At 42.7% G+C, this 15,368-nt stretch overlaps 1 protein-coding gene across 1 annotated transcript; it reads right to left on the minus strand.

Moving 5' to 3' along the window:
• Window positions 1-370: 370 nt before the first annotated feature.
• On the minus strand, window positions 371-14,647 carry gucy2ca (guanylate cyclase 2Ca). The gene is made up of 27 exons (XM_076032253.1): window positions 14,079-14,647; window positions 12,379-12,491; window positions 11,823-11,890; window positions 11,497-11,715; window positions 11,281-11,399; window positions 10,098-10,197; window positions 9,885-9,996; window positions 9,643-9,793; window positions 9,279-9,364; window positions 8,950-9,064; window positions 8,722-8,803; window positions 8,504-8,597; window positions 7,515-7,577; window positions 7,357-7,428; window positions 6,792-6,896; window positions 6,385-6,471; window positions 6,089-6,221; window positions 5,846-5,983; window positions 5,395-5,483; window positions 5,180-5,271; window positions 4,688-4,846; window positions 3,908-4,100; window positions 3,229-3,403; window positions 2,295-2,393; window positions 2,098-2,192; window positions 1,878-1,954; window positions 371-1,626 (listed from the first exon to the last, which is right to left on the minus strand). Exons 1-27 carry the CDS (start codon window positions 14,287-14,289, stop codon window positions 1,443-1,445), a joined length of 3,231 nt encoding a protein of 1,076 aa, XP_075888368.1. The 5' UTR covers window positions 14,290-14,647; the 3' UTR covers window positions 371-1,442.
• Between the last annotated feature and the right edge of the window lie 721 nt (window positions 14,648-15,368).

Here is a 15,368-nt window from a genome sequence, read left to right on the forward strand (position 1 = left end):
ACAACCCCCCCCATCTGTTTTCGCTCTTGTTTGGAAAAAACGAAAACGCAGGCGGGTTATGGTGTACGTTGGTGTCCAATAATGCAATGTAAGCTTGTATGGTTGAATAGACTTCACTGTGAGTCGTAAGATAGAGAGAAAAAAGAAGACAGAACACGGGATTGCTTTGAATCTTATGTCATATTTTAAACATCATTCAATAAAACGCATTTAGAAAAACAAAATGATTACAGAAATATTCATGGAACAAGGTAGCATCGTTGTGTTGAGAAACACGTCCTCACATCTACGTTATACCAACAACCAGAACGTTTTTGGATACATCCCACCGTCTTTGCAGCATTGAAGGCTATTTACATGGTAAATAATTCCGTCAAACTATTTCAATCAATGTGCTCCGTGTTAGTAAACTCTATGCAAAAAAAAAAAAAAGAGGTGCAATATTAATTCAACGGCAATGTCGTGTTTCGACGGAAAACTTGGAGTGAGAGCCGACCGTGTAGCTCACAACAGGAGAACTTTTCCAGATCCATGCAGGTGTCATTTGTTTTTGTTGTATTAAAATTGTAATTTTACAAGGATATAAGCAGAACGTAAACCTCAACCTCTCCTTAACCACGAGGTCATTGTCGTCGAAGCAACATAATTTTGTTTTTCCACCTTGTAAAGATTATCAGTTTTATGATTTATTGCGTTGTAACAGGGTTAACATTGGCACGGTGCACCCTGCTGGGCTGGTGAAGTACTGCACAACTTGGGTTGCCTGCCCAGCACCCTCCTGTGGGAACATACCAGTCAAGTCTGAACAGGCACTCAAATGGTCCTTTATCAGAGCAGCCAGAAAAAACTGTGTCAAACTGCAGCGGGAGGGGGAGGGGTGAGACATTTTTCCAGTTATGATTCAAAAGAACTGTAATTAGCATTTTAAAACTTTATTTTTAGGGTAGAAAACATATATTGCGCAGCTTTAAACACCAAATACCTATTTGTTACCGAGTTGTGTGCAGTGCTTTGGCGCCCCCATATGGTAATATTAAAGAAAATAGCAACAGCGGCTCATCAAACGAGAGTTTTGTTTTTGTTTTTTTTACAAAATAAAAGACAATTGAATGGGTGTTTCCTAATCTTTACAGCAGTTTGCCAGTTGCTTGTTGTCAGACGGGAAAATAATGCGACCGCCCTTCCAAAAAAAAAAAAAAAAAAAGCACTTATTTTTAACTCTTCATCCAGCGCGATGCAATTCTGACCCCCTGTGGTTGGGGCTATTTTTCAGAAAAGGGGGACAAGTTGATGAATTAACGGCTCCTTTGACGGTGGAGGTGCCAGTCGAGGGGGTTAAAAAAAAGTCTTGAGCGGTGAAACGAGAACTGATACCTTGTTTTTCCTTTTTCTTCTTTTTTAAACCACAGCTGAGCGTCACTTGTCGAGCGTCCCTCCTGTGATCACAGGGAGGTGATGGGGTTTTCCGTCACGGCCAGGTGGAAGTACTCGGGCGGGCTGTTGGTCTCCCCCTTTTGGCTTCTGGTGGACAGCGTTCTCCTGTAGCTGCCCTTCGCGTCGCCGCGCTGTTCCAAACTGGACACGATCATCTCGGCCAGGTCCTGCTGGAGCCGCTGGAAGTTCTCCCTGAGAGAGTAGAAAGAGGAGTAACCTCAAAATAAAATTTAATGAATAAATAACATATGCTTGGACGCGTTGACGTCACGTTCCCCGGCCACTTTGTACTCCATATTCTAATCAGCCAATCACGTGGCAGCAACACAATGACGCGGTTGAGATGACTTGCTGACGTTCAAAATGAGCATCGGAATGAGGAATGAAGGGTGTTTCAGTGACTTTGAAGGTGGTGAACATGATTTCTCATGCTGCACACTCACGCTGTAGGAGGTGTCGGCAGGTTGTATTGGCCCGCCGTGAATCCTGTCAGCCAGTATGTCATCTCTTTGCCTTTACCCTGTTGGTTCAAGGTAACATGAACGCATACACACACACACACACACACACACACACACACACGCATCGGGATTATCAAAACTTGTACAGCAGGCGTACAGAAGCAAGGGGGAACACTGAAAAAAAAAATCAAACCCAGCTGACCTTCAGGTACGTCTCTCCTCGCTCCTCATACTCAAACTTGCATTCTGTTCTCTGCAGGATGTTGATGGTGGACTGGCTGACGTGGATTCTCAGCGCTGGAGGAGACACGAGGAAGGAACATCAAGTCACCTTGCCTCTTACGGTCACGCAAATCGAAACACAGCCTCGGCCGTGCGCGTCTTCAGGACGTCTCTTACGTAAGCCCGTGGACTCCATGCGGGACGTCGTGTTGACTGTGTCCCCGAAGAGACAGTAGCGAGGCATCTTGTTCCCCACCACTCCCGCGGCACACGGACCTGCACGCACAGGAACACAAGAAGATGCAGAAGTGGTTTTGGGGGAGGAAAGCCACACACTTTATAAATCTATATAATTGATATTTAATATAATAATATAAATATGTGCTTTGAAAACATCTAAACAGGGGTAATTAAAAGTCAGGATAAACTCAGTTTTAAATGATTACCTGTTAGTGTTTCTTACTAGATGCTATTCAGCGCAAACACAACATAGAAGAAGAAATAAAAAAAATGGGAAGTGACACAATTGAAAGTTTTTTTTATTAATGTATGATTGATATTGTGAAATGTCATGAAAAAAATCACGCTGTTTTGCAGCTGAGTGTTCGTCTCAACTGTTTCACAACCCCTTCTTTTATTTTGAAATCTCCTCTTGTGTCGGGTAACTCATTAGCTTCCCCTCGCTGATTGTGTCCACCTGTTGCCCGTTACCTTGTGTGCATATGGGTGTGTCCCTGTGTGTGTATTGTCTGTGGCTGAGAGAACCAGCCAGAACTGGTCAGGTTTTGTATTTTCTTTGACAATTTGTGTGATCTCACTGTTCCAGTCTAGATTTGTTGTTTTGATTATTTTCCTCCTTAACAGTGGTTTGTGGGTCCTTGCCCTCCAGAGTTTTTTCCTTGTCAGCGTTTTTTTTCTTGTTATTGTTGTTTAGTTTAGTTTAGTTTAGTGGATATTAAAGAACTTTCCAATTTAAACTTAATCAGTTGTGCATTTGGTTTCTAATGAAAGCCCAATTGTGACATATTGAGTTGTGTGTATCGGGGCAGTGACTTCTTCTGAGACTATGATAAAAAAAAAGAAGTTTTTTTTAAAGCTGATTTTTAGTCACCTGAATGCACCCCTATTCGAATCCACAGGGGGATGCCGGGCAGGTGCAGCAGCTCAAACGTCCCAACAAAAGCCAGCATGTCCAGGGCCATGTGGGCGATGTCCACAGCGTGTCTGTCCCCGTTGCGTTTGGGCAGACCTGATGCAACCATGTAGGCGTCTCCGATCGTCTCCACCTGAAGGCAGAAGGTTTCTAAAGTGAGTCACTGACCAACATGTTTGAGACTTTTGGTTGACAGCCACTTTCGGTTATTTGTTATCTGTTATAGTGGCCTTGAATTGTTACTTATCAATGAATCTCAATAGATCCAAAAAGATATCAGGAAACATATCAAGTATGTTTAGCCCTCTGTTCACAGCCTTCTGCTAAGACAGCTGAAGAGGGCGAGACCAACACCTGAATAGGGGTGTTGCCACTAACCTGGGAGGTGTATTTAGGGGGTGAAACTGCCCTTTTTTGACATCACTAAGTCCTGATGCTACGAACTGAGCAATGGAACACAATTATTAAAAAATTTTAAAAATTAAAAGATGTTTGTTTTTTGCAATTTCTAGGGAGATCATTTGCAGAATATATATAGGCTATGCATGGCATTGTTGGGAAAAAACAAACAGTAAGGTCACATTTTGCATATCATGGGACCTAAATTGACCCCGACCTGCATTTTGCCCACAAATACCTTGTAGACGTCATGGTGGTCAAGTATGCTGTCAAAGTTCTTGTAGATGTCGTTGAGCATGTCCACCACCTCCATGGGGGTGCTGTAGTGGCAGAGGGTTGTAAACCCCACGATGTCACTGAAGTAGATGGTCACCTCCTCAAACAGCTCGGGCTTCACTTTGCCCGTCTCCTTCAGCGAACGCACCACTGGGCTGAGGGGGGAGGGTGGAGAACATCAAGGTTCATTGATAATCTTGAAATGTCAACGACAGCTTCTGGGCAAGATGTCAGTTTATAACTGGTGCAACACATTGAACATTGTAGAATGGAATACAATAGAATAGAATCCTTTCTGAATCCCACATTGGGGAAAACAAAAATGACGAATGATTTATGAAGCCAAAGAAAATTAATTTCTGAGCACCATCGTCTCTTCTCTTTATTAAAATCCCTAGAGCTGCACATACAATTCATTTAACTGTCAATATCAATCATCTTTCTAAATGGTCAAAGTTCCAAAATGTGATACGTACATATCACATGCGCGCACACAAATAAGTTGCTTTTTTAATTGACTGTAAGAGTTGAAGTCCAAAATTCAGTCTCCCTAGTGATGGCACCGTTGCCGGGTCGTAAAACCGAAACAATGTGCGTATGCTGACGACACAGCGCTGTATTTAAAAGAGGAACTGCAGGGACGGCCGGGAGTGTAAATCTCTGCGGGTTTGTCACCTTTAATCCTCTGATTTGTTGCTCAATTATATATCAGTAAGGTTTTAAAAAGGACCACAAAACCCACCCAGGAAGTAGCATGGAATTGAGTTGATCGGCTCTGTCCCTCTCGGCTTTGTAGAGGGACGTTCTTTCCTCCACCAGGTGCTCCAGGGTCCTGGAGTACATCTGCAGCCGACGGATGAGGTTGTCCATGTATGTCTCGCTAGCTTGGTTGTGAATGTTACTGCGTCAAAGAATGAAAATGGCAACAAAACAAATTAATAGTGAAATCGCAAGCAAGCGAAAGTGAATTGAGAAGAAAAAAAGATGATTAAACCTGGAAAAGTACAAGAAAAATATAGCAAAAAATTGCAAGTGCAAAATAATATGTATGTTGTTGTTGTTTTGAATCCCTCCCCTAGAACCCAAGACAGCTGGCAACTATAGCCAAACTATCGCACCCATACGACCCTGAGAGTAGGATAAGCAGTGATAGAAAATATATGCATGTTGACATCCACATATTTTATGATTTTGAGGAGCCTTTTAAGGCCACACGTTTGGATGTCATACACACCTGAATATTTTCCCGAGAGTTAACTCGATTCTCTTAAAGTCCGGCCTCCGTTCTGGGTCTTCATCCCAGCAATTTCTTATCAGCATGCAAAGCTGTGTTCAAAACACAGCGAGATGACAAGAAAAAAACGTGAGATTTGTTTTTTTTAGAAAAAGAATAAATATGTTATATAATAATATATGGATACTGTGATGCTGAAGTCACGGCTGCTTTACCTCGATCTCCCGCTCTGATGTACCCTCAAAGTTGAGATCGGGCCTGAAGTAGCCCATGGCAGTGGGAAACTGCACTCTGTGTATCTTCTCTGAAGGGTTCAGTATCATTGGGGAAATAGAAAGAAGGAAGATTGTACATCATAACACTGAAACACAACTAATGATTATCCCGTCTCGTCAAAAGAGAAGGTGTTCCTCAAGGATCAATGCTTGGACCTCAGCTGATTCTGTTAGAGTGACATGATGGATAATTTTTTGATACAACTATATACAGAGTTGTACATAACACCCACTAAAGAAATGTTTTTTTTTCATTCATTCACTAAAACATTACAATTAACATAAATATCTTAAATATATTTCAACATCTTTCATTTCACTCTTCACCTTTGAAAAATTTGTCATTTAGCTCATTTTAGGCAAAAAATGGTAATAAATAAATAAATTCTACCTGCTGAGTTACAGCACGACTGCGTGTAGAACGGAGGGCGCCTGGTGATGATCTCGTGGGCAATGATGCCGTAGCTGTAGACGTCGCCTTTCTGGGACACCCCGTGTCTACGAAGGTGCTCTGGCGCTGTCCACACATCTGGAAGTGTGGGAGAGGAGGAGAGGGTTCTAGTTAAAGTAAAAAAAAATCAAAACGATAATGTCAAGCCCTGGAAACATATAAGGGAAAAAAACAAGGTGTCACCTCTGCAGGGTTTGAGGATGGTGTGACAGCCAAAGTCGGTGATCTTGACCACCATGCGGTTGTCGAGCACACAGTTGGTGGACTTGAGGCGGCCGTGGACTTCAATGTTGCTGGAGTGGAGGTAGGACATGCCCTGGATGTGGCACAGAGATGGCTGATGAAGCGTGCAGGTTGTTGCAGTTGTTGTGTTTGTTATAATCATCATACAATAACAAAGAAATCAAAAACAGGCAATTTTTATTAGAAAAACACAACAAAATGTAATATTATTTGAAATACATTAAAATAAATGATACCTTTGCTATGTCATACATGACTGATATCTTGAACTCCATGTCCATGAAGGTTTCGTCGGGATACGAGATCCTATCATTCAGAATGCACTGGAAACGAGATAAAGAGATCATATTTTCTCACTTTTACCACTCTGGCCCGTGCACGTTCGCAAGCGTGCGTGCGTGCGTGCGGGGGCGCTCTTCAAAACCGCGTCTACTTATCAAAGGCACTGTTGCGTTATCGCGGCCAGCATCGAAAGGAAAGGAGGCCACAAAGCGCTCACGTAAACAGTTACGTAGCGCAGATCGCGGACAGGCGGTCAACGGACGGGCAAGGAGCAAGAGTCCTGACAGAGTCGCGCAAGAACTAGCGTATTTGACACGCATGAGTGAGATTAGGCCGGGGGCTGCGATGTTGCAGTTCTCACCCTGAGGGATCCTCGCTGGCACAGCTCAAACACCCCGTACACACTGTACTCGAACTTGACAGTGCCGTAGAACTTGGTCAGGTTGTAGTAATCAATCCTCAGCAGCTGGAGTGTGAGGTGGGGGTGGGGTGACAGGAAGGGTTCGAGTGGGAGAGAGAGGTGGGAAAGTGGGGAAAAAAAGGCCTTTCTTTAAACAAGTACACACAATGGACAAAATCACCAAGACAAGATTATAATTCTGGTAAGAGAACGGAGGTTTATGCATGGGTCGACGCTTCAACACTGCTTTTTATTTTCTCTGTATTCAACAAATTATATTTATAGAAATAATGTTATTTATAAATGTACAAATTTTGATAAATTAATTCATTTGCTTATTCTATTTTTACTTTCAAATTAATATCATTTTCCTTCTCTTTTGCACCTCATTTTTGTTGCTGCACTTGTGCTTGTACTTGACAAATATTCGGAAGCAAAGAGGATTTTAGCAAGTGCTGTCGAAGAAAAATTATCTCAGTCCATTTGCTTGAATGTTCAAGAAAGGCCCCACAGTCGTGAGTCTTACAGTGTTGAGCTCGATCCTCTGGGTTTCACTGAAGTCTCCGTCCATTTGCTTCAGCTCTTTCAAGATGACAGGCTGTGGAGAAACAAACGCACAAGTCAGAAAAGCAGCGAAAAACCCTCATTTTTTTGTGTCGTCTGCCGGGTTTTTGTCTTCTGTACCTTCTTGTCGTAGCGCCCTCGGTGGCGAAAGTATGTACTGTCCTTCCTCTTGTCGTCGTCAATCTGCCACAGACAAGCAGAGGGCCTAGTCAGCCGACGTCAAGTAGCGTCACATAAGAGAAACAGGTTTTGAACTTTGAAGAGAGAGGCTCCTTGTCATTGGCTTTCCTCATTTCTTGAAAGGAGCATGTCTAAAGGCTAATGTTGAAAATCACCCGTGGTCGTTATTGTTGACATATATATCACAAGTCGGCCATATCGCAGCGGTTTGTGCGCTAATTTTGAAAGGCAAAAATCCACAATTCTCCACAAATCAGCACAGAGAAGATCACTGAAGATAAGTTAAGAAGAAGCGTTCCATGCTAAGCTAAGTAGATGACTTACAACCCTGTGTGCCGCAAACAATTCCCAAAGGTTCCCAGACAGGGAAATGTTGCTGACAACATTCACTGGTGTATAGATGATTGATTGATTGATTGATTGATTGATCTGTTTATTTGAACGTGAGACATCCTGATCAATACATTAGTCAATAATATTCCCACAATTCCATCCACGATAGCCATGTGACCACAGGAAAAAAAAACTAAACATAACACAAGCTATAAAAATAGGAACACATACAAAACAAATAATTTGTCAGATGGGATACAAAATACTTTGTTGCTGATACCGAGCCATTTCTTTAAACGTAGCCAAAGCAAAAACATCATTTTCCAACAACCAGCACAGAATCTCCCCTTCGTATATCCAGAAAACATCAGGGGGCTTTGAGCTGGATTGATTCAAAAAGAGAATTTCTTCAATCACAATACAAAGGACAGCACAAAGCAAAATGAAATCTATCTTCCACCACCTGCAGATCACAAATACATGTTCGTATGACGTAGATGAACATAAATTACATGTGATTACAAATGAGCCTGTATGCTGCTGCTGTGCTGAAAGCAATCAGGTGGGAGAGAGGCTAAGCTGATAGCGTTGTTTACCTTCAGGGACACTTCCTTCTCGTCCAACGGACCAATCAGATGCGAGTCAATATGAGACCACTTCTTCTGCATGAGGCGCTCTTTCCTGTTCTGCCTAACACACGCAAACACGCACGCACACTTGAGTTTGTTGCCTTTGAGTTCCAATGACACGTTGCCAAAATTTGGTAGTTTTTTTTTTTTTTTTCATGCAGCCTTTGAACGCCTCCGCTTCTTACCTGTAGAAGATGAGCGCTATGGCCGTTACCACCACCACACTCACACCGAGGACAATCATGATTATGTTCTGCGCGTTGATGCCTGCAAACAACCCACGCAGTAAGAGGGGTTCTTTTTTTCATCCACTTTTCCAGATTTCCAGATTTCCAGATTTATGGTCCAAGGATATCAAGTTAAACACAAAAACACTCGGGCATCTTTTTGTCGAGTCCTTCCTCGGAGCCTACCTGTGTATTCTGGCACATCGTCCGGCAAGACCCCCCCACTCCAGAACAGGGCTGGTGATTTGTCAATGATGGTAGTTTGGTTTCTGGATGTGTCAAAAACCACAAGGGTTTCGTACTGAAAACAGACAGAGGCAAAGCATCGGTGCGTCTGTGGATTCTGACTGAGCAACTCTGGCAGAATAGCATCAGTTTTCCACGTGGTGATTTCCGTTAGGTGGGAATTGGGTTAATTCTTCGTTTAGACGACAGTCTTTTTGTCACAGTGGAAGTCATTTACACATAAAGACGACGAGCGAGTGCCGGTGATGGGGAGCAGAACTCTTGTTCACCTTGCCAGTGATGGTCGAAGTGAAAATGACGGAGAAGTTCACATTCCTGTCGCCGTACTCGTCCAGCACGTAGTGTCCTCCCATGCCTGCAGATTTTACAGATAAAGAATCTGTCGTAAGTACAGAGAAACTTAAACAAAAAGAAAAGGAAATGATGGTATTTTGGGTAAAATTGTAAAACGGAAGATTATAAAAATCAATTACCACTGAGAAAACACTTTCAGCTGTGACAAATGACAGACATTTAATTGGTGTTCACTTATTTGTTTGTTTTAAGGCAGTTTGGTGTATGGATTTTTTTTTTTTTTTTTTTTACGGCCATGGAATTTGTGTTTTTATGAACGTCGTTCCGTTTTGTATTTACCGTCAAAGGTGATGTTTGAGAAGGGGTTGTCGCTCAGGGGAACGTTCATTGACGCCCCGCGGTTTCGTTTTCGCCGACCGAGCATCTTCTCTCTGAGCACTTTGCCAAAGAGCAGAGCCCCGTCGTGATACCCAGCCACGTAATCGTTTATCTGCCGGTCCGACGGAAAGTAGAAACCAAGACAGTCAATAAAAACAAAACAAAACAAAAGTTTTAGAGTGGGCTCTTGCATTGTTGCTCACCGTGTTGTTAAATTCTACGACGGGGTCCCGGGCGTAGTTCCTCTGTGGCAGAGTGATCACCAGAACGTCCTGCATTTCTTTACTGGATGTCGTGTTGCGGTGGTACGCAGTGCTGGAGGACGGGAGGATGAGAGGATGCGACGTGTTTACCAGTAACGTTTTATGTCTTACACTCACATGGTACATTGAGCGGCAGAGGACAGGGGCACTTACTTGTAAATGTCGATGAGAATGTAAACCATGTTTTTGGGCGAGCCTGGCATCAAACTCTTCACATAAGAAACATCGTCGGGGCCTCCGCACATGATTAAGACTGAAAAAAAAAAAAAAAGACTCAGTGGTTAGCGCTGCCCCCTCAAAGCAAGAAGGTCTTAGGTTCGATTCCAGACCTGGGACCTTTCTGTGTGGAGTTTGTATGTTCTCCACATGTCTGTGTGGTTTCTCTCCGCTTCTCCAGCTTCAGGTGAATGGTGAATGGTATATACAGTATAAATCGTCTTAACAGCATAGCTTGTTCTGATTATATAGTTTCTTCTTCTTGTTTTTTTTCTTCTTCTTCTTAATGCATTTATCAGAAAGGTACGAAAGAGGATTAGGGCCACAAGAAGAGAAAAAAAATATTACAGGAAGGAGATTTTTCTTTGAGTTTTAATTCCGAGTTTTAAATCGAAATTTCGTGAAAAAAGATGAAATTTCCTTAATAAAGTCGACGTTAAAATAGAAGAAATTTTGTGAATAAAGTAGAAATTTCAAGATCAATTTATGGCATTTGCGCACCTTCGTCACTCGTCTTCATGTCTTCTGTGGAGCAACATGTGAAATTGTATTTCAAAATTAGGTTTAGTAACAAGGAAATCCTTGCTCTTCTAGCACACAAACACAGTGTGGTAATAAGTACTAGGACATTGAAACGACTGTGTCGAACTTTACGTCTCTTCAGAAGAATAAAACAGACAAACTTGGAGGAGGTTGCCGCCTTCATGCATAACGAGATGGAAATGGGCAGATGCAAGGATATCGCTGTCATACAGCGAGGCCACGTTGTGTTGCGAGATACAATAAGACAACTGATCAAGTCAATTGACCCCGTAAGGTGTGGAGCACAGACGAGCCCGGCATCTCAGGCGCAGGCGTTACCGAAGCCAAGGACGCTATGGTGCTCCTGCGGATGGATGGATACAACAAACTAAAACAAATCGTTCTAGCTGTTATAATTTCGTCTTTTTTACGTCAACTTTATTCACGAAATTTCGACTTTAATCTTGAAATATCTATTTTATTCTCAAAATGTCAACTTTTTTTCTCTCATTACTTTTGGCCCTAATCCTCTTCCGTAGAAAGGTCAAACAGCCCTAGTTTGAGTCCAGAAAAACATTGTAACTTCACAAAGACCCACTGTTGCTATGTCTTTTTGGCAATTTAAAGGCCTCTTGCAGCTCGTCCTTCCCTCGCAGCATCTCTCTGTCGATGTTCGTAGCGAAGTTTTCCGAGGCTGCCTCCAAGGCGTTGACGTACCTGCGGCAGAGACGAGGATGTAAAACCCAGGACATCAATTCGAGAGGTGAAGCCCGAGAGAGCCGGTGCCCCCCCGTTGGGTGAACTTTAGCCTCACCAGTAGCAGTCCTCCGTCGCGTTGGCGGGTTTTTTGTAGATGTACACGTGCTTCCATACGCTCTTGTACGGCAGGGTGTCGTTCAGAAAGTGGAGCAGCATGTCCGAGACTTTCCGAGCCGGCGGGAGGATTCGGGTCAGTTTGGGCTTGTAGTCGCACGAGAGGCCGAAGCTCCCAGCTGAGATGACAGGGATGCTCAGGCTCAGGCCAATTTCATCACTGACAGCATTATGTTAGCAAAACAACAACAAACAAAAAAACAACACATATTAATAAACCAACTGAGAGGTGTGATTAAATGAAAAAAGAAATAGAGGGATACTCACTCCACCAACTGGAAGGTGGCAAACGTGCAGGAAGGCCCCAACATGATGCATCCGATCTCTCCGTTGTTCTGCAAACAGCAGAACAACGGGGTGAGACTCCAGTGCACAGTTAATCACGCACCAAACAAACTACTGCGACAACTCCACCATTTTCTGCTCTTCTGGAGGACTCATTTGCTTGTCTACCCTCATAGTGCAAACACAATGTGTGTCTCTGTTTGTGGAAAATGCTCCCTTTGTGCAGAAATAGATGCAAAAACATTTCTTTGCTGTTGAGGTACTGGAAACGTACCTCTTTCTTGACTGTTATTTTGAATTTTAAGTAAGTCATTACTTCAAATAAAATACATTTTGTGACGTTATTAATAAGTATTCACCAGACAATTACTAGATAATTACCAGATAAGTCAAGGACAACTTTCCTGAGATAAAGACACTCTTGCCTTTTGGATTATCATCTGATCACCCGTAGTTTGTCATTATCATAGAAATCTGCGAACATTCTCCAGCCATTCTGTCTTTTGACATCTTTGGGAAAGAAAGAGAAAACTCTTACGTGCAGCTCCTTCAGTATGGCCACCCCCTCACAGGTGCTGCTCCCACAGCCCTGCCGGTTGTACAAGGTGGTATTGAACCCGTTAAAGTTTGCCGTCAAACTGAAGTTTAGGCCTTGTGGGGGAAAAAATAGGAATTAATCATGTTGCTGTTGTTTTTTTAATTGTGACAAAGAATTATTTTGACAGAGCTGTAATTCAGAACATGCATGAGGTCTAATCTTTCTGGCGGCTGTTTCAGAGCTGCTGTCATTAAGTCTCATATCAAGGCAACATCTCAACTTTACAAAGAGTTGCATTGGCTGATTCATAGCTGATTTTTTTCCCTTTATGTTTCTACATGTCCTTTGTTGAAGTATCGCGTTTAATGTTCAAATGATTTTCACATTCTCATTGAAAACCCGACATAACTATGGCTACTAACTTGACTTCCACAATGCTTTAATTTCTAAAAACTAAATGCATTTTCTCTTTTAAAACCTGTTCGTTCCACAGTCCTGCAAGGCCACTTCAAAATGTTAATAATAATAATAATAATAATAATAATAATAATAATAATAATAATAATAATTATAATTATTATTATTATTATTATTGTTATTATTATTATTATTATTATTATTATTATTATTATTATTATTATTATTATTATTATGATTTAAGCAATGATTTATATAGCACTTTTCGTAACCCAAAGACGCTTACATAAGAAGGGGGGAGGGGGGCAAAACATACATAACAGACATAGCATACAGGTGTGCACAAACAAACACAAAGGTCACAAAAGGGTAACAGTCCATCGGGGATGTCCGCGTTCCGCCTGTGCTGCCGACAAGGCAACCACACAGATGGGTAAGTAAGACATTCCCTGAGGCTGTATTGTCTGCATGGAGAAATGGAAATCACTCCTTTTACCACGTTGTTGATTTGCCGAAAAAGAGAGAGTGTGAAACTCTTGACATCATCCTGACATCAGTGGGCTCAGGCGAGCGTATAAACTGACTTCCAGTCACAATGCAGTCCAACTCTCTTTAGCTGCCCTCTCCATCAGGACATGAGAGGGCAGCTCCACAGGCGCCCTGATCACAGCTATGTATCGTCCCTTGGCTTGTTTGTTATGAATGCGCCACTAATAAACCACTGTGAAGCATTTTTGGAAAGTCTTGCACCAGAACCAAACTGATGCTAACAATTTTGGGTTATAAAAACAACCACTTTAGAGTTCAAATGCCCCCAGAGCGGCCAGAGATAAACACGTCAAGATAATAACGTATATAACAGTGAGCCTTCTGTTTATTTTTGGCTGTAGTTTTTACTATTACAATAAGTAGCAGGAGCAGTAGTAAAAGCAGCAGCGATGGCAGTAGTGAAGTCTCAAAAAGTTGCTAAACTGTTTGCATTTGGCCTGTGGACATTTATTGGCCACGCATTCCTTCCTGGGTAAACATATTTGCTCGGGAGCTTTTTGCACGACCGCAGGTGATAAGAATTGGATTTTGGCAATTGATGCCCAGCTGGGCCGCCCTTCCCAGCTTGGAGATTCCTTTATTATGGTACCGTTTTATGAGCTTTTGGTTCTCTCCTGTTAAAAACTCAATAAGATATCAAGCACAGATTGGATTGGATTTGGATTTGGATTGGTTTATTTTTCTCCTTCAGTTGTGAAAGAGGGTCAGGTCGAGCAGGAAGCGCCGCTCCGTACCGTGTTTATCGTTCTCCTGCCTGTCCTCCTCGATGGCGTCCTCCACCGCCTTCTGCACGAAGGGCCGGCTCCACGCGTACGTGTTGTCCTCCAGCACCACCACGTTCATGGTGTACTTGGGGTTCCATAACAAACACTCGTCCAGCATCTTGTTGCCAAACACCGCCAGCGTACAAATCCCCAAGCAGAGCAAACTGAGGGAGACGTGCATCTTAATCCTTGGAGTGTTTTTTTTTTTTTGTTTGTTTCTTTGTTTGTTTTTTTTTCCCCCCCTTCAGAACTGTGTCTCTTCTGACAATTCTACATATCAAAACGGAAGTCGCTGGGAAACTCCTCGGCCGAACAGATTTGTGTCTAGATCCACGATTGGGGGAAAAAAAGATCTCTTCTTGTTGAAGACGCCGAGTCCAAACCCAGAAGTGGAATATTGCTCCCCAGTGACTAAAGCAGAAGTCACACCGACTCTTGATTTGCTGCCATCCGGATAAGAAAAGACCATAAATGTGGGTCCAAATCTCAACGCCTTGAAGTTGAATACGACAGTGAATTACGGTTAAAAACAAAAACAACAAGGAGCTCGAAGTGGTTACTCCTCAGGTGTCACACTGAGATTAGTCCACCTAGTTGCAGTTCGCTCTGCCTGTCCCGTCGCGTTAATGAACAACTGCCAAAGGAGGGAAGAGCAGCAGGTGAAGACTCTCTCTCTCTCTCTCTCTCTCTCCCCATCTGGTCCGACACGCCCCACTGAAACATAATCACATCATAATTCATTGCTGTTTGTAAATATCACGTTGAATCCTTGCCTCCATACGAGGAAAAAAAACAAAACTTTCACCCGTCCACAAAGTCATTAGAGGAACGTGTGAAAGTTATTTTTTATTTTTTTTTATTTATTTTTTTATTTCAGTTTAAGCTAAAATAACAAAAGGAAATAGAAAAAAAAAACACACAAAGTGGAAGCTGGGGTCAGTTTTATTTTACTTTTCGCAGATGATAGAATATTGTGCGAAATGACGTTAAAAGGAGGGCTTGCGCGGTGCGAGGGGCAAGGGTCAGGGACGGCCATAAAGGCAGAGGCTTGCGTGGAGCTGATAAATATTGTCCGCTATAAAAGCAGGGCGGATTAAGTCAATAAAAGCCTCGGCCACACTGCTCATAAAACCAGTTGGTTTTCTTCGTTTGGGGAAAAGCAGCTGGATCCCAGCAGGGGAGCCCCCACACCCCTTCACACACACACACACACACACACACACACACACACCCCAACCTCCCACCAAAATAAAAGCATGG

This window comes from Nelusetta ayraudi, unplaced genomic scaffold (genome assembly GCF_046127955.1).
Source record: "Nelusetta ayraudi isolate G7.1 ecotype Tasmania unplaced genomic scaffold, CSIRO-AGI_Nayr_v1 ptg000034l, whole genome shotgun sequence".
Lineage (NCBI taxonomy): Eukaryota > Metazoa > Chordata > Actinopteri > Tetraodontiformes > Monacanthidae > Nelusetta > Nelusetta ayraudi.